At 59.2% G+C, this 26,015-nt stretch overlaps 8 protein-coding genes across 8 annotated transcripts; 4 read left to right on the plus strand and 4 right to left on the minus strand.

The window, feature by feature from the left end:
• Positions 1-2,264: 2,264 nt before the first annotated feature.
• On the plus strand, positions 2,265-4,898 carry PLICBS_004028 (uncharacterized protein; the record flags this gene model as incomplete). The annotated part of the gene is made up of 2 exons (XM_018326760.1): positions 2,265-2,334; positions 2,398-4,898. The coding sequence occupies 2 exons, from the start codon at positions 2,265-2,267 to the stop codon at positions 4,896-4,898; spliced, it is 2,571 nt and encodes an 856-aa protein (XP_018175080.1).
• A 400-nt stretch (positions 4,899-5,298) lies between these two features.
• Positions 5,299-6,416, minus strand: PLICBS_004029 (uncharacterized protein; the record flags this gene model as incomplete). Its single annotated transcript, XM_018326759.2, has 2 exons — positions 5,299-5,811; positions 5,862-6,416. The coding sequence occupies 2 exons, from the start codon at positions 6,414-6,416 to the stop codon at positions 5,299-5,301; spliced, it is 1,068 nt and encodes a 355-aa protein (XP_018175079.2).
• Positions 6,417-8,673: 2,257 nt separating this feature from the next.
• On the plus strand, positions 8,674-9,530 carry PLICBS_004030 (uncharacterized protein; the record flags this gene model as incomplete). Its single annotated transcript, XM_018326758.1, has 2 exons — positions 8,674-9,040; positions 9,106-9,530. 2 exons carry the CDS (start codon positions 8,674-8,676, stop codon positions 9,528-9,530), a joined length of 792 nt encoding a protein of 263 aa, XP_018175078.1.
• Positions 9,531-9,926: 396 nt separating this feature from the next.
• Positions 9,927-11,163, minus strand: PLICBS_004031 (uncharacterized protein; the record flags this gene model as incomplete). The annotated part of the gene is made up of 2 exons (XM_018326757.1): positions 9,927-10,735; positions 10,806-11,163. The coding sequence occupies 2 exons, from the start codon at positions 11,161-11,163 to the stop codon at positions 9,927-9,929; spliced, it is 1,167 nt and encodes a 388-aa protein (XP_018175077.1).
• A 624-nt stretch (positions 11,164-11,787) lies between these two features.
• On the minus strand, positions 11,788-13,165 carry PLICBS_004032 (uncharacterized protein; the record flags this gene model as incomplete). Its single annotated transcript, XM_018326756.1, has 3 exons — positions 11,788-12,279; positions 12,354-12,869; positions 12,938-13,165. 3 exons carry the CDS (start codon positions 13,163-13,165, stop codon positions 11,788-11,790), a joined length of 1,236 nt encoding a protein of 411 aa, XP_018175076.1.
• A 566-nt stretch (positions 13,166-13,731) lies between these two features.
• Positions 13,732-15,388, plus strand: PLICBS_004033 (uncharacterized protein; the record flags this gene model as incomplete). Its single annotated transcript, XM_018326755.1, has 5 exons — positions 13,732-13,954; positions 14,035-14,761; positions 14,827-14,968; positions 15,039-15,149; positions 15,218-15,388. 5 exons carry the CDS (start codon positions 13,732-13,734, stop codon positions 15,386-15,388), a joined length of 1,374 nt encoding a protein of 457 aa, XP_018175075.1.
• A 3,819-nt stretch (positions 15,389-19,207) lies between these two features.
• Positions 19,208-20,398, minus strand: PLICBS_004034 (uncharacterized protein; the record flags this gene model as incomplete). Its single annotated transcript, XM_065600368.1, has 3 exons — positions 19,208-19,233; positions 19,305-20,038; positions 20,109-20,398. 3 exons carry the CDS (start codon positions 20,396-20,398, stop codon positions 19,208-19,210), a joined length of 1,050 nt encoding a protein of 349 aa, XP_065456440.1.
• Positions 20,399-23,735: 3,337 nt separating this feature from the next.
• On the plus strand, positions 23,736-25,507 carry PLICBS_004035 (uncharacterized protein; the record flags this gene model as incomplete). Its single annotated transcript, XM_018326752.2, has 2 exons — positions 23,736-23,855; positions 23,906-25,507. 2 exons carry the CDS (start codon positions 23,736-23,738, stop codon positions 25,505-25,507), a joined length of 1,722 nt encoding a protein of 573 aa, XP_018175072.1.
• Between the last annotated feature and the right edge of the window lie 508 nt (positions 25,508-26,015).

Raw genomic sequence — 26,015 nt, forward strand, 5'->3', positions numbered from 1 at the left:
GATGGGCATGGCGCGTGTCAAGAAGAGGCGATCGTACGCTGGAGGAGTGCCACCAGCCAACCTGCGAGCAGCGACGTGTCGACACACGACGAACCGGGCCACGGGAGGAGCTCCCAGGGGCTGCTATGGGCTGTCACAGGATCAACATATCTCCTATTGAGGCTGCTCGCCGGCGAGCCGGCACTTGACGGGGCGTTCCTGACAAGAGGGGCAATGCCGGTCGAGTTCCCTGGCCGCAAGCCCTCATGATCTACGCTATGCATCCTTGGCTTCGGTCGTATTGCGTCGTATCAGTTGGGTGTGAGACTGTGGCTTGCTCTCCGCCATCTCTCGACCCTGGGGAGCGTTGAGGAGACGGAGCGCCAGCGTCGAGACCCTGTCAGACGGATCAACAGCTGCATCCCAAAATCAAAGGCAGCACGGCACTCCCCGTGCGGGGTTTGGATTTGCCTGGGAGGCCGTGAAGAGTCGCTATGCGCCTGGCGGAGAGGGATACCGGGGGAGCGGACAGGTGAGCGACCCGTCTCACTGCATACTCTATGCTGAAGGAAAGAGGCAGTTGACCTAGTCATGCAGCCGCCGGGTTTACAGACTACGTCGAGGCGAATAATCAAAGAAAGAAAGCAACGCGTTCCCACTCTAAAAAGCCGATGCCTGGAGCAGACCGGCAAGACAATCCGTCGCAGCAGCAGTGGGCATGTCATCCGTCCGATATCCACAGCACACGGACATTTCATCGATCATGATCGATGGCTCCCGCAGCGGACCGCACAGCGAGTCACGGGTTCATGTGTCAATGCACGCGGGCCGCATCGCAGCCACCTGGTGTCCTTATCCCCCGGACGCCTGGACCATGCACCAGCAGCAAAGACAGGCCAGCCCTGAGTCAGGGTTACCAGGAGGTGGCCCGGTGCCTGGGTCCCGGGTGGAGACCGGGGCCGGCACCGAAAGCGGGCCGGGAGAGGTCCCGGAAATGGACAACAGGGGCCGGGATGGCGAGTAGCGCCCCGCGCACGCGGGCGAGCAGCGGGAGGGCCGCGGACGACGGCAGGACTGAACGGTGGGAAGCACGGTCCCGAGCGTCCCGAGCAATCGCCAATCGACTGGCGAGTGAGGGCTTTGTCGTCGTTGCCGCGAACGGGTCTCAAAGTCTCCGAGGCGGCCCGGCTGAGCCGCGAGGCTTTAGGCTGTACTCGCGTCCGGTGTCTTGGCCGGGTCCCGCTGAAGGACCGACAAGGCAGCGCAGCGGCAGGTCGTTCGGGGACATTGACGTCGCGCGAGGTGACTGACGACGACTTTGTCGCGGGATGACGGCTACGAATCGGGGCCTGGGTCGATGGGTCACGCGGTGCGTCGACGGCAGCCGGGGCGCACGGGACGACAGGATGCAGTTGTGCACTGCAGTCGCCAGAGACGGCCCGGGGAGTCTCGGTCGTGTGGCAGCAGCATCAGCGGCCCTGCTTGCTGCCAGCGCCAGCGCCAGCGCCAGCACCAGTGCAGGCAGTGCGTGAGTCTCTGCCTGCGGCCAGCGGAATGTCGTCCCGAATGCCGGGCTATCCTGCGCATCTGATTGGCTGCATGGCGGCTGGTGTCGAGCCGGCCGGGCCATGTCCCGCCCAGAGCGGGGCATCCCGTCCTTTTGGCATCCTCGATGGCTTCCTGCATCGTCCCCTCCGCCCCAGTCACCCCCATTCCCCTGCGGATGCCCCTCGCTCGTGTGGGGTGACATAGAGTTGTCTCTTGTTCGGAGTCGCTGCCCATTTCCCCGTCTGCTTTGCCGTCCCGACATTGCGCGCCTTGGTGGCCCTAATTGGCAGATCCCGGCAACGCGCGCGCATGCGCCCGCCTGCTGGCCGTCGTCAGGGTCCTGCCGCGCGCAGAGGCGGCTGACGAGGGGAGACGCCGGCCCGCCCTGGCTGTCTGTCGTGCGACGAGCTGGGTAATTCTCCGCCCGCGACGCGAGAGCTCCGGGAAGGGGGGAGGGGAATCCCCGATGCCACGTTTGTTCGTGCTGAGCCGCCGCCTCCAGACGTACGTCGTGTTGCTACTTAAACCGGCAGTGTTCTCGCCGCCCTCGGGTGTCTGGAAACATGCCCATTGCCCATACACCTCTCGCGCGGTGAATCAACTACAACCTGTGTCGTTGCCGAGATCGCGAGCACCCTGGTCTTGACGTTGCGACTTGAACATCATCCACGCACTGTCCTGAGAGCTATCCAGCTGCACACCTCGACGACCCAGCCCGCAGCGATCCGGAGCCCGCCATGGCCGACATTGACGTCGAAGAGGTCCTCAAAAACCTCAGCCTAGCCGAAAAGGTCGACTTGCTATCAGGTATCCCCAGACCCTTACGGATGCGCCCAGCCACGCGAGCGCGACTCGACTGACATCCTCCAGGCATCGACTTTTGGCACACCAAGTCCCTGCCCGAGCATGGCATCCCCTCTCTCCGCCTGACCGACGGCCCCAACGGCGTCCGCGGCACAAAGTTCTTCAACGGCGTGCCGGCCGCCTGCTTCCCCTGCGGCACCGCGCTGGGCGCCACCTTCAACCAGGACCTGCTCGAGGAGGCCGGCCGGACCATGGGCGCCGAGGCCATCGCGAAGAGCGCCCACGTCATCCTCGGGCCCACCATCAACATGCAGCGCTCGCCCCTGGGCGGCCGCGGCTTCGAGTCCATCGGCGAGGACCCCTTCCTGGCGGGCCTCGGCGCCGCGGCCCTCGTCCGCGGAATCCAGAGCACAGGCGTCCAGGCCGCCATCAAGCACTTCCTCTGCAATGACCAGGAGGACAAGCGCCAGGGCGTGCAGGCCATTGTCACGGAGCGCGCGCTGCGCGAGATCTACGCCCTGCCCTTCCAGCTCGCCGTCCGCGACGCCCGTCCGGGGGCCTTCATGACAGCCTACAACGGCATCAACGGCACCATGTGCAGTGAGAACGCAAAGTACATTGACGGCATGCTGCGCAAGGAGTGGGGCTGGGATGGCCTCGTCATGAGCGACTGGTTCGGCACGTACAGCACGACGCCGGCCGTCGTCGCCGGGCTCGACCTCGAGATGCCGGGTCCGCCGCGCTTCCGCGGCGAGGCGCTCAAGTTCAACGCCTCCAACAACAAGCCCTTTGCGCACGTCATCGACGAACGCGCCCGCAAGGTCCTCAAGCTCGTCAAGAAGTGCGCGCCGCTGAAGCTCGCGGAGAACGGGCCCGAGCGCGAGGCCAACACGCCCGAGACGGCCGCGCTGCTGCGCCGGATCGGCACCGAAAGCATCGTCCTGCTCAAGAACGAGGAAGGCGTGCTTCCCTTCAAGAAGGACAAGAAGACGCTCGTCATTGGACCCAATGCCAAAGTCGCGACCTACCATGGCGGTGGCTCCGCCGCCCTGCCTGCCTACTACGCCGTTACGCCATACGACGGCATCGCGGAGAAGCTCGGCGAGCAGCCGGCATACACTGTCGGCGCGTACACGCACCGTTTCCTCCCGCTGCTGGGCTCGCAGTGCACCGCGCCCAATGGTAAATCTGGCGTGCGGTGGAGGGTTTACAACGAGCCGCGCGACGCCTCCGCCCCGCGCGGTGAGCCCGTCGACGAGCTGTTCTTCTCCAAGACGGAGATGCACCTCGTCGACTACAATGTGCCGCGGGTCGGGGATCTGTGGTTCGCCGACATGGAGGGCGACATCGTCGCCGACGAGGACTGCGAGTACGAGGTCGGCTGCGTCGTGTGCGGCACGGCGAGCATCTTCGTCAACGACAAGCTCGTCGTGGACAACACGACGAAGCAGGTCGCCGGCGACAGCTTCTTCGGGCAGGGCACGATCGAGGAACGCGGGCGTTTCCCCATGACCAAGGGCCAGACGTACCACATCCGCGTCGAGTTTGGGTCTGCACCCACGACCAAGCTCCGCAGCGACGCCTGCCCGCCCAAGAACGGCTCGCTGCGCGTCGGCGGCTGCAAGGTGCTCGACGCCGACGATGAGGTGGCGCGCGCGGCGGCCCTCGCGGCGGAGCACGACCAGGTCGTCGTCTGCGCGGGTCTCAACTCGGACTGGGAGACGGAGGGCGCCGACCGCGAGAGCATGCGCCTGCCCGGCGCGCTCGACCGGCTCGTCGCCGCCGTAGTGGCCGCGAATCCCAACACGGCCGTCGTGATGCAGACGGGCACCCCCGAGGAGATGCCCTGGCTGGGCGATGCGCGTGCGGTCGTCCAGGCCTGGTACGGCGGCAACGAGGCCGGCAACGCCATCGCCGACGTGCTCTTCGGCGACGCCAACCCCTCGGGCAAGCTGTCCCTCAGCTTCCCCCGCCGCCTGCAGGACGTGCCCGCCTTCCTCAACTTCCGCACCGAGGCCGGCCGCACCCTCTACGGCGAGGACGTCTACGTCGGCTACCGCTACTACGAATTCGCCGACCGCGCCGTAAACTTTCCCTTTGGGCACGGCCTCTCGTACACGACGTTTTCATTTTCCGACCTCGAAGTCTCCTCCTCCTCCTCAACGGCCATAAGAGCAACAAGAGCAACAACGGCATCCGGCGCGCCCGTCCCCGAGCGCCGCATCGCCGCCACCCTCACCGTCAGCAACACGGGCGCCCTCCCCGGCGCGGAGGTCGCGCAGCTGTACGTGCGCCCGCGCCAGGCCGCCAAGATCAACCGCCCGGTCAAGGAGCTGCGCGGGTTCGCCAAGGCGCACCTCGCGGCGGGGGAGTCGCGGCGCGTGCGCGTCGAGGAGCTGGAGCGCTACGCGGCCGCGTACTGGGACGAGGAGCGCGACCGCTGGTGCGTCGAGGCGGGCGAGTACGAGGTCCTCGTGGCGAACACGAGCGCCGTGGATGCGCCGCGGGCGTGCGTCGTCAGGGGCTCGTTTACCGTCCCCGAGACGTACTGGTGGTCGGGTATCTAAAGGGCGGGCAGTGGCATTCGCGGTGCGTCTTGAGAAGATTCCAGGCATCAGTATAGCCTCATTCGCTGCGTCACTATAAGTTACAAGCTGCTTAACCGTGCTTGATCCGGGTCTGCCCCGTCTATCGTGCGCCTCTAGGCTTCTAGACATAGAGAAACATCAGGTGTCAGTGACGAATAGAGAACGCTAAGTCCAACTCCAATCTACGTCGTGCCAACGCCATACATCCATGTGCCCCCCAAAGATGCGCCCATTTGTAATGCTCGTCTAGTCAAAGCTCCCAAACCTGTACCAATCCAAGAGCCTTGACAGTGCAGTAACACCCCCATACCTCTCTCCTTCTCCGTCCACACAGCTGCAAGCTTTACATGTTGTGGATTTTTAGGTGACAGTTGCCAGCCTATGCTGATGCAGGCTTATCCTCGACGGAGCTCGAGCTCATCTCATCAACGCGCGGCTCATTGGGAAACCACGGCTCGGCATCTCCAACCTTCTGGGCCGTGAGCCCCGCATTTCCGGGGTTCCTCATGCCGGCCTCGAGCTGCCGCTGGTACGAAACGCGGCGCAGGCGCTCCGACTCGCGCGGCGTGAGATGCAGGTAGACCTCCGCGCCGATGGCGTGGATGATGAGCGCGAGGAAACCCGCCGGCCCGAAGCTGTTGTTGAAGGACGAGGCAATCTGGTCGGGTCGACCAGACGTCATGTCTGCGTGGATGGGGACGTGAACGTTGGGATCGGCGCCCGAGTAAAAGGCCGCACACGCCGGGTAGAGGTCCTCGACGCGGGACTGGTTCCCGTGAAACATGTTGTCGACGAGGTAGCAGGGGCGGGCCACGTAGTACTCGCCGCCGGGTCGTCCGATGATCTTGGCCATGATGATGCCAATGATGCGCATCGTGACGATAAAGCCAGCCTGGGGAATCGTCAGTCCTGAATTCCCCATGAGGGGCGCTTGCTACTTACAATGACCCAAGCGCGCAGCATCCAGGCGCGATGCTGCTCGATCTGCAGCACCTTGATGTTGTAAAACGCAATCGCCTTGCACGTCACAAAGATGATGCTGGCAATGCCCGCCGCGGACTGCACGTCGAGACCACCGCCCAAGCCGTGCCTCGCAATCATGAAGACGCCGGCGATGCCGACCATGGAGAGCAGGATGATGATGTATCCGCTGACCCGGTGTACGATGAGGATCTTGTGCCGGATGACGGGCAGGAACTGGAAAACGGCGAGCAGGCCGGCCGGGAGAATGCCCGCGAGGTGGAGGATCAGGCCGACGCGCTCTCGGCCCTTCATGTAGTAGTAGCACTCTCCGGGGCTGGCCCCGTTGGCGCCGCCGGCGCAAAAGATGCCCGGGATGTTGAGGTACATGAAGCGCGCCAGGGCGAACCCGACGAGCGCGCCGCCAAAGATGAACCACAGGACAAAGTTGTAGCCCTTGGCGAAGCCCATCGGGTTGTAAATTTTGCGCGCCCAAGCCACGAAGGCGTTGGCTGGCGGTCTCGTGACGACGACCATGGTTGCTGCTGCTGTTGAGGTTGCGGTGTTGCAATAGAGATCCCCTTTTCCAGCCAGGCTTGTGATAGCGGCTGTTAAGATGCGTCGAGATGGAACCTGTGTGGCAGCGGCGTGCAAAACAACGTTGGAAGAGATGCTAAATGAAGACGTGGTTCGCTTCCTACTTGACCTTCAGATGGAATGAAGCCGGTGGCCGCCCTAGATATACACTCGGCTGCATGTCTCTCCTGAACATGGCGTGGCGGGTGATTCAGGTTTCGCCGCGTCGCCCGCCTCGCGCTTGTTCAGACGATCACACGGCGAAGCTGTTGGGCGAGGCTTAGCCATGCATCGGAAGTGTTCATTGTCCGGTACACGTATTGCCCGCTTTCGAACCGGTACACGTCGTTTCAGTCCATCTCCGAGTCCCCTGTTCGCGGCAATGACATATCGCGCCAAAAGTTCAAGCCGATCGCGCTGTGAAAGCGGAGCAGTGGTTTGTCACGGCAGATCCAGGTGCTGCGCCCTTGAACAGTCGTCACAAAGGGCGGTTTCCGGTCCAAGCCCTGACGTTGGTCGTCGCTCAAGGTCTCAACCCTCAACCCTGCGAGACAAAGTACCGCCAAGGCGTTGCGTCAGGGACTCCCTCCCGGGCTCGCAAGAAGCTTATGCCTCAAAGTCTCCCATTGGGTGAGCTTGTCTTGGGAGACATGGACATGGCCGCGAAATGGGCATGGGCATGCGGAGCATCGGGCCTCTTGCCGCTGGTTGCATGCGGGCTTTCGCAGGCTGTTGGGCCCGTGATGCCATTGCGGCCGTGCTTAGAGGGTGAACGAGCCCGCCAAGACTGCCGATCGCTGTCGTGGGGCGGAGCAGCAAGAATAGACGCGTTGTTGGTTGCGTCGCCGTGGCAGTGGCTCGATTCGCGAGCTCGGGGTCTTGCCTGGGGTGAAACGCGAGGGCGAGAGCCGAGTCGCGGTTCCATGTCTTGGACTGCCGCCAGAGTCGCTCGACACAGCCTCGCTCGGATGGACGCACTTTAATCGATGTTTGCCTCTGTCGATGTTTGCCTCTGTTTCCCTTTCGTTGCGAATTGCAGTGATCATGGAGAGAATTGATCGACCTGGTAATGGGAGGGATTGCCTGTCCATGGCTCTGAATCCTGCTCGTTGCTTCTTGGTAAGAATGGGTTGCATTGCGCGCTCCGTGCAGTCTAGTCTCGCCAGACCGCCGTCGTATCTGCCGCGTCGTGGCTGCAACTGGGCGTCTTACTCGCAGAAGCCGTCAGCCGTGCCGATCAGGTCTTCACAGGCCGCCTTGTCAACATTCCATCTCTTCTCTTTTGAAGTTGTTGCTGGCTAGCGCTTAGGCCCCAGGCGACTCCCAGTAATTGCCGACTCGACAATTGACAGCCAAGACAACGGCATCGAGAGTTGAGTTGGGGGCTTACGTCGGCTTCGATCGCAGACGGCTTGGGCCTGATAGCCCCGCCATGTTGCATTCGGGCAAGTCGACGTTCTTGGGAGTATCGCAGGGCCTTCGAGGTGCTGCACTGAGCGGTGGGTTCATCACGCCTCGCGATGCTGTGTTGAGCGTACCCGGGAGCGATCACTCGCGTTGGTGAGGGAGGAAGAAGACGAGGGATGCATGAGGTTCAAATAAGGACCTGGCGAGTGGCAGCAGTAGGATCGAGAACGGCAAGGGCGAAGCCCCCCGTATGCACCTGCCAATATTGTGCCGGCCTGCCGTGCCGAGTTCCACAGGTGGCGGCGACAGTGCATGGGAAGCCGGAGTCGTCCGTCCGGCGACGGCGCCGCTGTTGCGTATGGTCGGACCCCTTTTCATTAAGAGTCGGGACTACTTTTCACTTGCTATTGCTGGGATAGATTTGCGCTCTTCTCGCGTCCCCAGTACCGGTGTTGCTACGCGTGAGTTGCGGCACGAGATGCTCTAGGTATTCCGTGTAAGTCGAGTCGCCAGCGTTGCATTTGGCGTTGGAGGTGGCGCTGGAGGAGGCTCAGCGCCCAGGGGGGCTCTTGTGCCCTGGACTGGAGCAAGCCACAGCGCTTCGGCCCCGTCAGTCAGGGACGGGACTCTGGGGCCGGAACACCCTCCATAGGCTCCAGGAATCCGCCCCTCCAACAGGACCTCACTACAGAGCCCGTAAACCTCACCTCCAGCCCATCCAAGCTCCCATCTGCCCCAGCATCGCGAGTATCAACGCCGTCCTCTTCGTCCACAAACACCGCCCCGACCGCGCTCCAGCGCCTCGCCCGCCATGGCCCCCGCGCCCGCGCCCACCGTCCCGTCCCTCAAGCAGTCCTTCCTCGCCGCGCAAACCACCCTCCTCTCCCAGCCGCTCGCGCCCTCGGCCGCCTGGCGCGCCGCCAACGACGACGCGTCTGCTGGCGCCGACGACAACGACAACGACGGCAGCGCTGCGCACATCCCGGCCCGCGCCTTCGACGAGGCCCTCCTCGCGCTTAACAACACCCTCCAGCAGCACGCCCGCCGCGTCTACCCCCCGCAGGCCTCGCGCAACGTCGCCGCCCAGATCGCCGCCGCGTACGACCGCGACGCCGAGCGCAGGGTCGGCGCCGATGCCGCCAACGATGCCGAGGCCCTGGGCCGGGAGCTCGATCTAGGTGCGCCCGAGAACTACATCCATATTCGAGCGGTAGTGTCCGAGTACTGACTGTGCGCGACATAGCGGACGAGGGAGTTGTCGAAGCATTGCCAGAGAAGTGGCCCTCGGAGCGCGACACCAACAACCACCCCGCCGAGGCGAAGCGATACGCCGACACCGTCGCGCGCCTCGGCGAGCTCAGCGCGCGGCGCAAGGAGCTCCGCCAGCGCGTTGACCGGCTGCGGAGCCTCAAGGCGAGCATCGCGCCGCTCGACACCGCGGACGGGCGCATCCAGGATAACCTCGTCACGCGCAACGGGCCCGTCGAGACGGAGCTCGAGCGCATGCGCGTCCTTCTCGCGCGCGTGGCCGGCCGTGTCAGTGAGCTCCCCGACAAGAGCGCGTCGACGCAAAACGACGGCGGCAAGATTGACTTGGACGCCCTGGAGGGGGGCCGAAAGCGCAAGGTCGACGACTTCTTGGCCGACCCGCACGTCTTTCCGTCTTGAAAGCCGCGCCGTCCTGAATCGTGGACACATCAGTGAACAGGGCGTACGGCGCACTGCAGCGTCTCTTGGAGTTGCCCCAACGCAACCATCTGCTCCCGTCGCTGAGGGCGGAGAGCCCGGGTCAGGCCGCAGTCGGCTGGTGGGCATGCAGCTCGCCACCTCGTTGGACTGCTTCTCGGGTCAAACCTCCGTGAGACAGGTGCCACTGTGCCTCTGCATCCGTTGCGTGCTACCCGCTGCCACCTGGCACTGCCATGTCTATTGCTTACGGGAGCCCTCCGGCTTGCGCTACGTGCGTTGGTTTGGCGTCACTCCCGCGTACCCCGACGGCGACCGGCGTGCCGTGTGCAACAACCGGGTCAACAGCACAATTGCCCAGTGTTTGACGACGCAAACCTACAGAGCCAGGTCTGCATCCCCCTCCCGACATGCCCGCCCGCTCTCGGACCCTATACTGTTACCTATCCGTGCAAACACCTTCTGCATGGCACCGCATCGCAAGTTCCATATCGTGTCATGCTCTGCTCCAGCAACCACGCTACTGGCATACCGGATGACGCCTTTGCCTTGCTCGCGCTTCCAGCACTCTTCGAACCACTGTGGACCCTTGGACCCCGCGTCCCCGACCATGCCGTCCTTTTCGGCGAAATAGACGTCGAGCTCGAGTTGTCTCCCGGCCGCTGAGAGCGCCTCACTCAGTCGCGGGGCTAGATCATCATAGTCCTTCCAGTCGCCCCAGCCGGCGTTGTCGGGTGCTCGCTGCATCAGCAGGATGGCCTCCTGCGCCATGCCATCCACGCCTTGCGTCATGACAAAGTTGCTCAGTATTGGGCCTAATTTCTCCTCAAACTTGGCATCTTCATCGAGATCCGTCTCAGAGGGCTGATTTCCTCTGCCGAGGCTGAGAACGGCCTGGCTGAATCCGAACGATGCCGAGACGATGGGTGCCACTTTGTTGACGACTGTTGCCATTCTACCGGTCTGGGCGAGGAGGACCTCCGGGAGAGCCTGGGTGATGGTCATGGTCATGACCCCAGAGTGGGCAGGGAGGATCCAAGGTGCGCCGATGGCCAGGTAGGGTCGCGTCGGGTGGAGGACTTCGGGATGGTGTAGCAGCAGGTCTAGTGCGTGGACGGTCCCGCCGCTCTGGCAGCCCAGCGAGACGTGTCGGATGCCCAGATGCGCGAGCAGGCCCATGATGACATCTCGTTCACGTTAGTCTCCAGCGGACAACCCGCGGCCTCTCAAGCCAGGCGTGAGACGGGAGAGGCATACCTCGCCAGACAGCCACCCGGCGCTCCGCGGGAACCTCACCCGTGCCTCCCACGCCGGGTCTGTCCACGTTGATGATGCGGACCTTGTGCCGCTTGGCCAAGGCATCCTTGGCGACATGCCACATACGCGAGCCCAACAGAGGCGCGAAGAATAAAAGGACATTCTCATCATCGGGACCCTCCTGCTCATTGCGATACCCGTAGTCCGCGTAGGTGACCTGGAGCTCCTCCGGACGGCCCTTTGCAGCGTCTGCCGGCAGCGTAAACGTACGCCGAAACCGCGGATCCCGCAGGAGGCTGTCGTAGCTCGCGGGCGATGCGTCCGTGACGGTGGCGTTGTCGTCTGCGGTGTCGCCCATGGTGATGCGATCGATGATGGCTTTTAGCGAATGCGAATCGTGCGCAAGCGGTGGATGCGGGGGTCTTTGAGCCAGGCCTGTTGTAGGAAAACGTCCGTGGGTGCCCGGCAAGATTGGCGTCTTATTGTTCTACGGATCTGGGTATGGGCGGCTGGGGGTCATTTCAGCAACCCCTGGAGGCCTGGACCGCGTCAGCCCTGCCGACCCGCTCGATAATCCACGTGTTCGTGGGGAGGAGACGCGTGGAAATATTGGCTCGCCGAGTCGTCATCGTCTGCATCCAGCGTGGTCCGGTACATTCCAAGCTTCGGGTACCAAACCCATAGGCATGCGCCTCCGAGTGTTATTGCGAGGCCGGGTTTATGGAGAGGTTGGCAAAGAGTGCCTTGACGCTAGTGTCTGTAGGTTTTGTGGATACTTGTTGGGCTTCCGGTGACAATGTCAAAAGCCTAGATGCAGTAGGACCCGAAGTACCTGTCAGGCGGTGGGAGAGAGACGGCGATGTTCGTCTTCAACAATTCATTCCTATTATAGACTGGCTTAGGACTCGCCCCTCTCTGTCTCTAACGGGGAGACATGCCGTCTCCTCCGCTCTAACGAGAAGACTCCTTCACGCCCGTGTAGCTACCCCTCATAGACCCAAGTCATTATACTCATGAGACTTCCGCTGGGACGAACACAGGTCTGGAAACGCAGCCGGGCCTCCACATCCGCAACGAGAGCCTGAAATTGCTCAAGGGTGCGTTCCTTGCCCGCCAGGAGTACGCCCATGCTCACGTCCCAGCCCCGTATGCATCGTTCTATGTGCAAGTCGACCGTCTTTGGCGCCGGGGCAACTATGTCCATGACGATAAGCTTGGTGCCTTGTCTCAAGACTGGCACAACGCCGGAGAGTATCCGTCTAGCATCCCCGTCGGCCCAGTCGTGGATGATGTAGCGGTAGAGATACGCATCGGCGAGCACGGTCTGCGGCTTGAAGAAGTCATGCTCCATGAATGCGACGTTTTCGGCTTCTACCCCCTGTGCGATGCCCTCTTTGGTGTCTTGTACGATGCACCGGATGTGCGGGTATCTCGCAGTAATGGCTTGCGAGGCGTGACCCCGTGAGCCCCCAACCTGTTCATCTTCGTGAGCGGTCATTCTGGTGCGTTAGGGGGTCAGTGACTGCAGGAATGAGACTTGATACGTACGTCAATGACAGTGTTCAACACCGTCCAATCCACTCCACCGACCAGGTGCTCGATGGACTCCAAGGGCGAAGAGCAGCTTGAAACCATCAAGTCGTGAAATTGGTCGCGCAGGATAGGAAACATATCGTGAATCTCCCACAACGTTGGGAGCGCCGCGCCCGATTGATACGCCAGGCTGGCGGCACATGCTCGAGGGTCCTGGCCCAACGGGTCCCGCTGCAACGCTTCGAACATTTGGGGCGCGGCTTTCAGGGGCACTTCGAGATTCCACGAGACGCCGCCCGAGGCTTCGTGGTCTCGAACAAAGATGACAGATGCAGAGTTGTGCCGGACCTTGCCGTCGTCGTCTTCGCGTAAGAAGCCGCAGACCGCGGCATATCGAATGAGCCTCTGCAACAGCTCAGGAGAAATGTTGACGTCGTCGGCCAGCTCCTGATATGAGCGGGACTCTCCCAGAGGGATACGAGTTGGGATACCCAGCTTCACGAGAGCTCTCAGTGTGCCCGCTTCGACCACCTGGAAACATTGCATGCATGAGACTCTATGAGTGCAAAAGGTCATATTTGCATTGCCGGTTCACCTACAGTCAGGCCATAATTGTTCAAATAACCCAGAGGTCCACGCGCCAGCCGAAGAATCTGTTCGGCAGCTACAATGAGTGACGACTGAGCATTCGAGCCCCGGACACTCAGTAGCGGAAGGTCGACCGGCGCTTGCTCGCTATCCAGGGAGTAGTCATCTACCCCAGCTGCACTCAGCTCCTGAGAGAGAGCGGTGGCGCTCTCGAGAATAGAGGCTGCGAGGGCTTGCATGGTTGACATGACTTGGCGGCACAACTCACTTTGTGAGAAGTTGGATGTGTGACCAGAGGGTGGACTGGGAGTAGGCTTTGGTCTTGATAACCGTCAGATGGCTGCTATTGTCAAGGGAATCTGATGGGCGCGGCCAAGGAGTGGCGCGAATTGAGCTGATTGATGCCCGACCATGTTGTGCGTTCCGAAACAGCTTTCCCGATGTTGCACAGCTCGTGCATGAAGCATGCAACGACTAAGCGGCAGGGCATTTTGAGCTATTATTGGCTTGATAGATAAGGATGTCATTCTTGAATTGGTCATAGCCGTTGAGACTAGACAGTTTGAGGCTTGCCCGCATATGCCAAAAGAGTAACCCGGTCACAGGTCTTAACTCAACGTTTAGCAACACCAACACAGGGCTTTGACTGAGTCCTCTGACTTCCTTCCCTTCATGTTGCTGCTGCCAGTTTGAGCGTAGCACTCGAGCCTCGTTTCATCGCCAAATTTCAACTATTTCTAACTTCCATCACATTTCATTGGCTTCCGCGTTCAGAGGGGCAGTATCAGAGACAAAGATGCTCGCAATGGGGCTCACCGTTCCCACTGCCACCGCAACGGTTGAAAGCCTTGTCGTGCTATCCGTCCTGATGGTTGTTGGTACGGCCATTTATAGGCTATACCTCCATCCACTCGCCAAGTTTCCCGGCCCAAAGCTGGCAGCGCTGACGAGTTGGTACGAGTGCTACTATGATTTGGTAAAAGATGGCCAGTTTCTGTGGGAGATTGAACGGATGCATCGGGTATACGGTGTGTGAGCTCTGTGTCTTCAATCATACGAAATCCTCGTCAACCTTGGCTCTCTGGCTGACAACTGCGGCGTGATTGAGGCCCCATTGTGCGCATCAATCCACGCGAGATCCACATCAACGATGCCAGTTTCTATGATGAGATTTACGCCCCGGCCTCCAAGCGCCGCGACAAGGATGAACTGTATGTATTAGTTGACGCAGCCCCTGGCTCGACCTTTTCCACGATTCAGAGTGATTTGCACCGCCGGCGGTCCGCAGCTATTCTCCCGTTCCTGTCCAAAAAGGCAGTGCGCAACTTCGAGCCCGTCATGCGAGGCAAGGTTGAGCGCCTGTGCTCCTATCTGGCAGGCACGATCGAGCGAAAGCGGCCGGTGGCTATCTTAGACTTCGCCACGGGCCTGACTATCGAGATAATCTCCAGCTACGCCTATGGCGGCGACGGGTATCCCTGTCTGGATGGCGATGAACTTGGGTCCCAGTGGAGACGAACGCTGACGGCGGCCGACGAAGAGACTGCCCTTCTCCGGCACTTCTACTGGATCCATGGCCTTGCAAAGTTCATGCCTGGAAGCCTTATCGCTCGTCTGAGGCCAGCACTGGCCCTTCTCATCAGCTGGCAGGAGCAGATATCGAGGGAAACGCTCGCTATCTGCGCGAAGTATCGAGATGGTATCCTCCACCCCGGGACCATCTTCTACGCGCTTCTGGACAGCGATCTGCCCCCTGAAGAGAAGCAGCCTTGGAGGTTGAGCAGCGAGGCCCAAAACCTGCTCCATGCGGGAAGTGAGACTTCGTCCAAGGTCCAGTCATCATCCATGCTCCCGCCCTTTCTAACTAAAGCTGAAGCTCGGATCTAACGAATACCGCCAGCTTGAAGACGCTGGAGATTTGCCTATTTTACCTGCTACATGACAGGACCAAACTCGAGGCCCTGAGGAAGGAACTGCGAACAGTCATGCCGAAGCCGACGACAATTCCCGCATGGAGTGAACTCGAGGCACTCCCATATCTAGTGCGTCCAAACTCCTTCTGAGTCCCCAGTAATCTGAACCCGGCTGTACACTGACATCTGCTGCCTCAAGTCTGCCGTCGTGCGTGAAGGCATCCGGCTACAGCTCGGAACCACCACGCGAAGCCCTCGGGTCCTACCGGCCGAGATTCTCGAGTATAAAGACTGGAAGATACCAGCAGGTGTGAGTAGCTGTCCTCCTGCCCCAAACTACGCATGCCAGTTACAGTGACTCACAAGACTTGACAATAGACTCCAGTGAGCATGATCTCCTGGTTCATTCACACCGACGAAAATATTTTCCCCGACGCGCTGGCCTTTCGCCCCGAGCGCTGGATCAAAGCCGCCGAGGCGGGAGATCGCTTGGATCGCTACATGACATCGTTCTCGAGAGGATCGAGGCAATGCCCAGGCATAAAGTAAGCCCTTCCCCTTCTACAGGCTATTCTCAGCGGGTGGTGAAGGCAACAATGAATCGTGCTGACCTGGACGAACTCGACGCCGATAGCCTGTCTCACTGTCAGGTCAATCTCAGCTTGGCGGCCCTCATCCGACGTTTCGAGTTCGAACTGTATGAAACTACTATTGAGGACGTGAGTCCGGCCCGGGACTGCTTCATAGCATACCCTCCACGGGGCAGTCTAGGCGCACGAGTGCGGGTTCTTGGCATGGTACGAGATTGAAGGAGGAGCATTCAGCGAGGCAATCGTCCCTTGATATCACAGGCATATGCCGCAAGTGGCCGGGAAAACAATAGTCCGGGTGAAGGATGCACTGTTTGGCCGCGCAGTGTGCCGCGCTTGTTGATGGATCAGAGGACAAGTAAACTTTTACACTTCGACACGCAGAAAGCCGAATATGCATGTGTAAATGAGCAAGGGGCTTGTCCTTTTCCAATTTCCGTAGCGACCAACAAAGCTGCTCGCAAAGTATGCATATTACTCTTTGACGTGTGAATGTCCATTTCTCTCTCAAGGAACGATCAGGATTGACTGAGTACATAGGTTCCTCTACCTTGACATGATCATTCCACCTTCTTCTCCCCAAGGCGCGACCGAGGCTCCATGTCATAGACAGCTACGCTGTTCTGGGTGCCAAGTAAACGGGCAGGTCATGCACAACAAAAGTCAGAATGTTCTCCACCGTACAGGGTCGCAAAGGATTGACTAGGCTGATTTCGAAATGACGAAACAGCTATAATTCAGAGGTCAGAACATGGCCGAAATGAAAAACGTGCCAGTGGAGTTGACGTCACCTCCAGCAATGTCTTGTAAATCTCGCAGAGTGCAATGTGCCTGGTACAGGGGGATCGGGTCGTCAGCGATTTGTGACCATGACAGGGTGATCGGGTCGTCAGCGATTTGTGACCATGACAACCACGGCGTGGAGCGATTGGCCATACTTTCCGAGGCAAGTTGTCAATCCCGCACTGAATGTAATGTCAGCCCTTTCATAAGCTTTGATGGTCTCCCGGCTGGCCATCCATCTTTCAGGGCGAAAAATGTCGACATCCTCGCCGAAGACAGACCTGTTTCGACCCAATGCCCACATGCTGAACCCTAAAATCTGGTTAGAAAGAGCCAATGTGGGTAGCGGGACGAAATATAACTCACCAACGTCGCAGCCGCCGGGCACGAAGTAACCACAAATCGTTGCTCCCTGAGGTGGTACTTTGCGAGGGAAGGGAGTCCTGTGAAGCCATTTTTCTCGTTTAGAACCTCCTATCACGCCATCCACTCAGTGCTTAGAGATGGCATACCCAATTGGAGGATGAATGCGAAAGACTTCCTTCACAATCGCCGCCATAAATGGCATGTTCTTTGCCTCTTCGTATGTCGCTGGGCTTGACAGCAATCCCAAGCGTTCCTTCTCGGAAATTTCAGCCATCAACTTGCGATAGACGCGAGGCGTGCCGATGATGTAGACTATGGCGACTCGTAGTATAGTAGCAACTGATTCCGGTCCGGCGATTCTACAAAGCCGTGTCAGAGGGCCCGTATCCTGCATGTCTGCTAGTGTAGTGTTGGCCAAGTCACAAACACTGGTGTAAACGCCTCGACCTCGAGCTCTTGTTGGGGAATACCATGGCCGTCCTTGTCTCGAAACTCGAGAAATCGGTGCAGGAGGTCCTTGTTACCGTGAGGATTGCCGTGCTTGAGTCGCCGTCTCACCTCACCAATTGCCATCTACCGAGATAAATGTTAGAGTCTAGCGTTTACTGCTAATCGTAGACAAGATGGCTCCCAAGAAAAACCGTGACGGGAACTGACTCCTCTGATCATCCCAGGGCCCGAGGTGTCTGATGTTTTGGTACCCAACACGGGGTTCACCCAAGGGTGATTGATGAACTTTTGCAACTCTGGGAATGTGGTCATTACGCGGGTGACATGGAAAAGCTGTGTCAATGAACCAATGATGCCATGCACGTCGTGACCTGCCTTGACAAAGCCGACGGGGTTGCTAAAGGCAATATCCATGATGGCATCGAATGCAACTGACGACGGGTCAATGACCTCGCATGAGCGAGCCGCTCGTGGCGAATGCGACGTACAAAAATGAATGAAGTCGGCAAGGTCGCAGATCTTGCCGCTGGCGGCAAACCTAGTCTGCAACACATCTATAAATTGCTTGACGGACTTGTCAAGCAGCGGCTCCAACTCATGCATTGCGTCGGGGTTATACTGAGCAAAGACCAGAGGTGGCCTATGTTAGCACCAGTAAAGATTCGCGATATCAGGGGAACTCACCGCAGCGGCTATGCGCCTCCGCTGCGAGTTGTGCTGTGTCATGGTTCGTGCTGTCCCAACGCTTTGTAGGCCAATCTGGGGATCGAGTGTAGTGAACCATTCCGATCGATCCCACTTGTGCACTTCGTGTATGAAGGCAGGATCGTTAACAATGACATAATTTGGGGCGGCCCGATAGATAGGTCCTGCTTCTCATAAGCCACCATACGGACCGCTTCGTCAACCCGGAGCAATTATTACCATATCGCTCGTGTGCCTCCGTGTCTACCAAGTGCAGCTTGCCACTGTATACTTGGCGTAGGAGCCAAAATCGAGAGAAGGATGCCAGAAATGGCCCGGGAACTCTTCTAAGCGGGTGCCTTGCCCAACGGTGGCACGACAGGGCCAATACAAAAGCAACGGGAGCCACAAGGAGTGCAGCAGCGAGACTAAAATGAATCATGGCTGCTTGCGGGTTCGAATGATCAATCGAAGGGCGAGATACTCACGGAGCTTACAGGCCATGGTCGTCTTCATCTTCGCTTCATGTACGGGTGGTGACAGTCTTGTAGAAGATGGGAGGGAGCCTGCAAGCCACGGATCCAAAGCCCAGAGTCAGGGTTTGCTGTGTGCGGTTCACCGTGGTGGCTTGTGACACCACACCACGTCAACCCGTGTGCGAAGTAACATGGTGTGCATGCCTTATCTGCGGTACAGGTTGGGAGCGCACTCCGTGTCCGGTCGTGCAACTCAACGACTTAAGAAAGGAAGCCGCTTCCTGCTGCTGTTTAAAGAGCGGCGTCGACCATGGCATCGTTCTTGGTCTCGGCCCCTCATTTGCCTCCGGCTGCGTTGGCTATCTTTAGAATCATCTCTGTCCTATGGCGTTAGTTATAGCTGGCGAGCGGTTACCCGGCTCTATATGTTAACCGCATGATACGTAGCATGTTGACATATCCCTGGCCAACTTGTTGCCCTGCTCTCATAGTGTATGTGCTTTATTAGAAGGTGCTTATCTAAATAATAAGAATCGGTTTTGTCACCTTAAGGTTGCAGGACATGTATATGTAGTCACTTGTGGAGAGGCGACTGAGGCATGTGCGTTCCGGCTTCCCTTTGAAAAGGAAAAGCCAGGGAGTGTCACTGACATAGATTGACTAGCTGGCGTCTCCGTGAGTGGCAATGAGTCCTGCCATGTCGTGGGACGTGAACATGAAGGTAAGCGCGCATGCTCACACTGTGCTGCTACGGGAACAATGGCCCCCCACCGCCGCCAAGGCGTCTGGTCGTAACGTTCTGTTGGAACATGCCGCCTTTGAGGAATTTCTTGTCATTTCCTACCCTGGGACACATTCCCGGGCACCAAAGCTCCAGTGCATAATGCAATGCAAAAGACTGGCGGGGAGGAGACCCCCAAATAGGTACATGGACCGATGGAAGCCGGGATTGTTCCATCCTCGCGGTGCCCGAATGACTCGCGAGCAATCAATTCGAGGTTTCACTCACAGCTCCATCATTACGCCGTGCCAAGTTGGTAGAAACCTGAATACCAGTCAGCCAAAGCACAAGCAGAAAAGAGCGGGACGGTGCTGTCGCCGCCTGGAGCAACCTACTAAGATCGCAACCCACGGCACCCCATGAGTTGACGGCCGCGACGCCTGCCTCACGGAAGAGCTGCTCAATCTCTGCAAAGTCGTACTTGTGACTATAGCCAAACCGGATCGTCTCGCCCAGCCTTATGACGACATCTTCCAGGGGCGACCCGAGTTGAATGTCCCGATTGCGCGGAGTAAAGGAAGCCTCGTGACGGCCGAGGACGTGGTTATAATGACTCAAGTAGTACCAATCGTCCGGGAGGAACGTCTCCGTCACTGCGTCTTCCTGGCGGCACGCGGCCTCGCACAGGATGGCGCTGGCGTGCTTGAGGCCAGCCATGGCAAAGGGCACGACTCCTTCCGAGTTGTAGGCACGGAGCACCTTGGTTGGCAGCTTGCAGGAGTCGATGCTGAGGATGATGGAGCTCTTGGCGGATTCAGACAAGAACGCGCTGGAGGCCATGCTGCGGATGAACCTGGCCGCGTTCTCCCTCGAAAAGTTGCCAATGGTTGATCCGAGGAACAGAAGGCAGTGCGGGCGTCGGCTCTGCTCGGGGTCGTTCTTGATCCACTCGAGCCCGTCCTCGAACGTTCCCTGTAGACCGACGCACTGAACGTGCTTATACTTGCCCAACGGCAGTCTGCACAGCGTCTTCTGCAGCTCCGCATGGTCCAAGTCCAGGGCGTAGTAGGTTACGTTTTTTGCCTGCACTTCCAAGGCGTCCAGCAGTAGCGCCGCCTTGTCGAGGCTCCTACAAAGACAGTCATTATTATGATTACACTTGCATCCCGCACAATGTCGGTGCCAGTAGACAGGGGGACTCATGGAACCGGGATACTTGCGCACTGCCAAGGTCCACCATCGCAGTGTTGTCGGCAATCGTCTCGGCCATCTCATAGGCGCGTGATCGCAGGATGTGAAGTTCCTCGTGACGGAGGTAGTAATCTGGAGCATGGGAGTGGTCGTCCCAATGCTGTAGCCCCTCTGGTCCGTATAGTATGAGGGTTGGCAGAGTACGGGGATCTTCTCGGATTCCGTCCATGACCGAATGGCGCAGGGAATCCTCCACGCTGCCCGAACGAATGTCTAAGACCTTTGGTTTGTACAGCATCTTGCAGGTGAACAGTGCGACTGCAGTTGACCCTGACTGCATGGAAAGGAGTTGGGACCAAATGGAAACGATGTATCGAATGCGTTGAGGGATCAGGACAGCCTTGACAAGTCCGTTCCTGAGGGCTCATTCGGTTCATCAATCACCAGCGGAGGAATATATACATGCATTTTCTCTTGCCTCAGATTGATGATTCTTTCTCTCTCGTGTCTCCCGGCCCGGCTTTCCCACAGAAACTTAGTCAATCACGATTTGCTCGCCCTGGCTCACCTGCATGGGAAGAGCAAACCCACTCCGGTCGATCGAGGCACATAGTGAGAGCCGTCTGCCTCAACCATGAAGCCGGATCGCCAGCAGAGGGCGGCATTGGCCGATGGTGGGTTTCACTAGGACTTGTGCGCCAGAGGAAACTGTCAAGCGCAGTTAGTCAGTCGAGGCCAGCCAACCGCAGTCACACTGCAGGCGGCATCTTGTCGCACACCGGTCAGCGGAACCAACATATACCACTATCAGCCCTTCTTTACTGGCTCAAAATGCCCGGCGTCGGACTGGCTTCTGCAGAGCATGCGGCATCAGAGCTGACGACGGTCTCCGCCTGCTACGATATACGGGGGCGAGCCTCTGTGGCGAGCTGACTACATGTTGTCCCCGACGTGCAGCCGAACGATACGCGCGCGGCCTAACCCGATTGCACCTGGACCATGCACGATACAGATGTCGGAGCCTCAGAGAGACACGGGGCACCAAGAGCTTCGGCTTACAGAGCGAGCGTGAACGAAGGTGAGCTGAACCAAGCATCGGGAGTGCATGCGAATGGAGAGCACGACGTCCTTGCTGATCCTCAGCTGCAGAGATATACACAATTTGTACGATGCTGTTTCACGTAGTAGCGATCAGCGACGGGCTTCACATCAAGGCCGCGGGCGCGGCCATTGGGCATCGACAGTTGCACTGCCTATCTCACAACCCTTTTTGCGTCTTCTGGTCGACGAAGCGCGATGCCGCGATGAGACATGAAGTGATGGGACGGTTTCGGGGCTCGAAACCCCGGGCCGGCAATAGTGAACAGTGGCAGTGAATATGAATAGAAGCACAGTCACTTCTGGCGACGAGTCGACTAGCAATGAGAGGAATCGCGGGTGATGTGCGACGCGGCACTCTAGTCGCTCTAGCGCAACGCGAACCAGAGCCGGACCGGGTGGCGGATGCCGTACCCGTTTGCAGGCAATCGAACCGTGGGCGTTTCATAGAGCATGGCGATGGCAAGGAGCCTGGAAGCGATAGGATGGAGCTTCCATGTTGCGCAGACACAATGGAGGCAAGGGCTCTGAGCATTGGTGGGCAGTATGGCAACGACAAACGGATTGGGTAGGAAAGCACTGGTCGTTTGTTTACAGCCGTCATGCGGATGCATGCACATAGAGTGCATCATCGTCTTCGTACGTACCCACGTACAAAGTCTGGTACTACAAAAGCACCACTCGCCTTCCCTCGTCGTGGGTCTAGAACGGCGTTGCAGGAGGAGACTGCCCCTCACGCATGGCCATTGCACCAAGATATTTAGGCCCTGCCACTGCAAGAAGAGGGGTGATTGGCAAGTCCTGTTTCCATAATGCGTAGGCCGGTGAGGCCGTATCGTGTATGCATGCGGCGATAATGAATTTCGACGTGGCGCATCGTCCGCGAACGAGCACGGGGGCGGGCAGGACAAGCACGCGGTAGGAATGCCTCGCGCTGCAAACCCCGAAGGCGTACATGGGTGACTTCGCTGCCGAGGGCAAACGCGGAGGCAAAGCTGCGAACATGAAGCTTTCCGACTAGCCCGCGGATCATTTACACAATTCCGCCAGTGCGACGTATGGATCCTTGGAGGAAATGCGGGATCCGGTAGGTCACAGAGACACGCGCACGCACGGTCCAGGGAATCGCGGTGTTGCAACTCACGGGAACATGAAGTGAAGGCTTGGCCTGAGGCCAGTTCCTCCCGCATCAATGGTCGCGCTCCATCAGGAATGCCAACTGTGGCGCGGAATCAGCAGTCTCGCGGATCGGGGTCGGCTTGCTACTGTGACTTGTTGTCGCACGTCTCGCCCAAGGCATGTGTGCAATGTTAGATCGGTACCGTCGCCGAACCCCAACGTAGCTACATCGTCAATGCCCGGGCACCGGACGAGGGCCTAGTAGGGCGGTCACAGGCTACCTCTGGCGCGCTGTTCCGCCGCGGCTCCGAAAGACCCCCCTGCCACGATAGTTGCGAGACCACGATGAACGAACTACGTAGCATCAGCTGCCCGCGTGCGCCGCGTACGACCCAGATCCCGAGTGCAGGTACTTCGCACTCCATGCTGAAGGCGTTGGCTGCCCCTCCGGCCGACGTCACAGCATGACGACGACTCATCCTTCCAGAGCGATTCGGGAGGCGTTTCTAGCCGGGTACAGACCGCGTTGTCAGCTCACTCCCGAACACAAAGCTGGAAAGTTTGTTGAAACAAACCGCTTGTCTGCGTGTGCCACGTCCGCGAGTGCCGGCCGCGTTGTTCCCAGCCGGGGCGTCGTGCCGCGTGGGATGTCGGCGCCACCAACAATGCGGCAACCTCGCACTCGCTTGTCAAAGGCGCCATGTGGGGACCTTCGCATCGACGAATCATCCCAAACAAGATGCCAATCCATCGCGTTGAAAAAGCCAGCCTTACAGCCCCGGCTAGCAATGTGGCTACTGCGCGGCATCGTTACTAACGAACGCGCAGCAGCAGGCAAACAAACGCGCGCGCAGAGTCCCGTGCGCATGGGTTCGGCTCGGTTCTGTCGGTGTTTAGGTAGTGTTTACCGCCTCGGCTCGCACAGGCCAGAAGGTGGCCTGCTGCTGCTGGCTTGCAAGTCGCACCTTGAGCCGGCGTCGTCATGCGGCTGCAGCCAAGCCCGCACCCTCATCACGGAAACCCGCCCCTAGCACCAACATGTGGCGTGGGATGGGGGTGCATCACCGGCCGCTCCAACCAGCCAGCCAGGTTACCTACCATGCCGTGGCTGAATAACCCCGGAAACTTCCCCATCCATCCTCTCGCGAACTTTGTGCCAACTCCGTCTGAACAGTCCCTATCGGGAAATGCCTTTCGAGCTGCTCCGGCCCTGGTTCCTTCTGTCATCCATGGTGACGGATAAGATGCCAGTTGAGGGCCGAACCAACATCGCCCCTCCGCCCAGTGCCGATATAAGTTCCTGATTTCCGCCACCAACAGCTCAACGTCAAGTCGTACAGCAACGCCCTGCAACCCTCTTTACTTTTCAGTCGCCGTGTCACCAACCAGTCTGCGTCTTTGACTCCTCAAGCTCCACCATGGCTCTGAACGAATCCGGCGTGATTCGTCGTCCTTTAGACGCGGAAGTGCAAGACAGCAAGCAACAGCGCCAGAACTTTGCCGCGGCTTTATATAAAGAATGGCCCAATCATGCCGGGGTAAGCTTTCCGTCTTTACGCGGTTCTGGCCACTGCTGACCCAATGACAGTTTGAACACCTCGACGAGCACAGAGGCCCCATCAAGCTTCACGTCAAGGGCAAGATCCCATCCTTTGCCGCCGGATCTCTGTACCGGACAGGGCCGGGCCAGTCCGCCGTTGAAGACACTGCCCGCGGGACTCATTACGTGAGCCACTGGTTCGATGGGTTTGCGCACACGCACAAATTCGACATTGTCGCCCCGGAAGAGGAGGGTGGCGAAACCACGGTGGTGTACTCGTCGCGGCGTCAATCAGAAGAGCATGTCGCCGCCATTAAGAAGATCGGCTGGCGACACAGCACGTCGTTTGGGCAACGGGCAGACCCGTGCGTGGGCAGGTTTGCCAAGTTCATGAGCCTCTTCAAACCCCACCATGAGAACAACAGCGTCGTTGTCTTGACCAACGTTCCCGGTTTGCCGCACAAGCGTCCCGACAACACCACGAGCGGCCACCGCACGGGGACTCAGAATGTCTATCTCAGTACGGACAACAAGACGCTGCAAGAGATTGACCCGGACACGCTTGAACCCTTGGGCTACACCAAGCAGGTGGCACTTCACCCGGATCTCAAAGGCCCGCTCTCCTGCGCCCATGCCCAGCGAGACCCCGAGACAGGCGACATGTTCAACTTCAACATTGATGTTGGTCGGAAAACCACGTACCGCATGTTTCGCGTCAACGCCGCGACCGGCACTACAGACATTCTCGCCGCCATCTCAGAGCCTGACCTGCCGCCTGCGTACATCCACAGCTTCTTTCTGACGGAAAACTACGTCGTCTTGTGCGTCCCTTCGTCCCATTACGGGTGGAGCGGCCTGAAGATTTTGTGGGAAAACAACCTGCTCGATGCCTTGAAGCCGTTTGACAAGTCGCGGCGGTGCAGATGGTTCGTGGTTGACAGGCGACATGGCAAGGGGGTTGTTGCTCGCTTTTCGACGCCGGCTGGCTTCTTTTTCCACTCAGTCAATGCTTTCGAAGAACGCAACAAGGACGACGCCGGCCAGCTACAGACGGTCCTCAACATGGACCTCACCATGTACGAAACGACCGACGTTATGCTCGGACTCTACTACGACGTCATTCTCGACAGGAAAGATGCCGCAAAGACCTACTGGGACAAGTGGGGACACCAGAACCTGGCCACCCGGCATGCCAGGATCCAGTTCGTGATGCCTACATCCCCTCAGACGGAACAAGAGGCGGCCATGGCCGAGGCAGAGGAGGTCTTGTCGATCCCGAGCCCTCACTCCGGGGAGCTGTCGACGATTCACCCGGGCAAGGCCGGAAAGGCGTACCGATACGTGTACGGGGCGGGGTCGCGCGGGCTGAGCACCTTCATGGACTCCATCGTCAAGACGGATCTGAAGACGCGCGAGGCGGTGCTGTGGAGCGCGCCGCAGGCGCACTCGCCGTGCGAGCCCATCTTTGTGCCACGCCCGGGCGGGGCGAGCGAGGACGACGGCGTCGTGTTGACGGTGGTGCTGGACGGCACCGCGCAGAAGTCGTATCTGCTGTGTCTGGACGCGGCGACGATGCAAGAGGTGGGCAGAGCCGAGGCAGACTTTGCCATTGGCATTGGCTTCCACGGGCACCACGCGTCGGTGCTGTGATGTGGCGTGCGCTTGTACCTCTACCGCTGTGCGAGGCAACGCAGGAGTGATTCGCCCGACTTGTAATTTGTCTGTCTGTTGATACCAAGTGTTGTTGTGATGGGATGGGGAGGAGAGGGTGACGGTTTCGTGTACGACGAGTAATTGCCCGATGGCTCTCTTTGCAAGGTAGAACTCGTATCTGTTCTTAGCTCTGACTAGTATCACTTTCGTGTCACTCTGACCAAGTCCCGCGCAAAACGAAGCATTCCCGATTCGGCGAACGAGGCCAAAATGTCTCTCGTCTGTCCAGTGCGGAAGTGAGTTAAACCATGACTTACATCTAACCACCAGGTCACCTGGAATCATGGCTTACGAGCACTCCGCACCGGGTACAGAGTACTTTCAACTAAAGGACAAACGGATATTGATTTGGGCCCAACATCACACGCCGATGACAAATTCACTCTTCCGATGCTGTGCATGCCTTGCCCGAGTTTCGTGTCACGTTGGACGCGAAAGTCCGTCA

Source organism: Purpureocillium lilacinum (genome assembly GCF_023168085.1).
Source record: "Purpureocillium lilacinum CBS 284.36 DNA, scaffold_3, whole genome shotgun sequence".
In the NCBI taxonomy this organism is placed as follows: Eukaryota; Fungi; Ascomycota; class Sordariomycetes; order Hypocreales; family Ophiocordycipitaceae; genus Purpureocillium; species Purpureocillium lilacinum.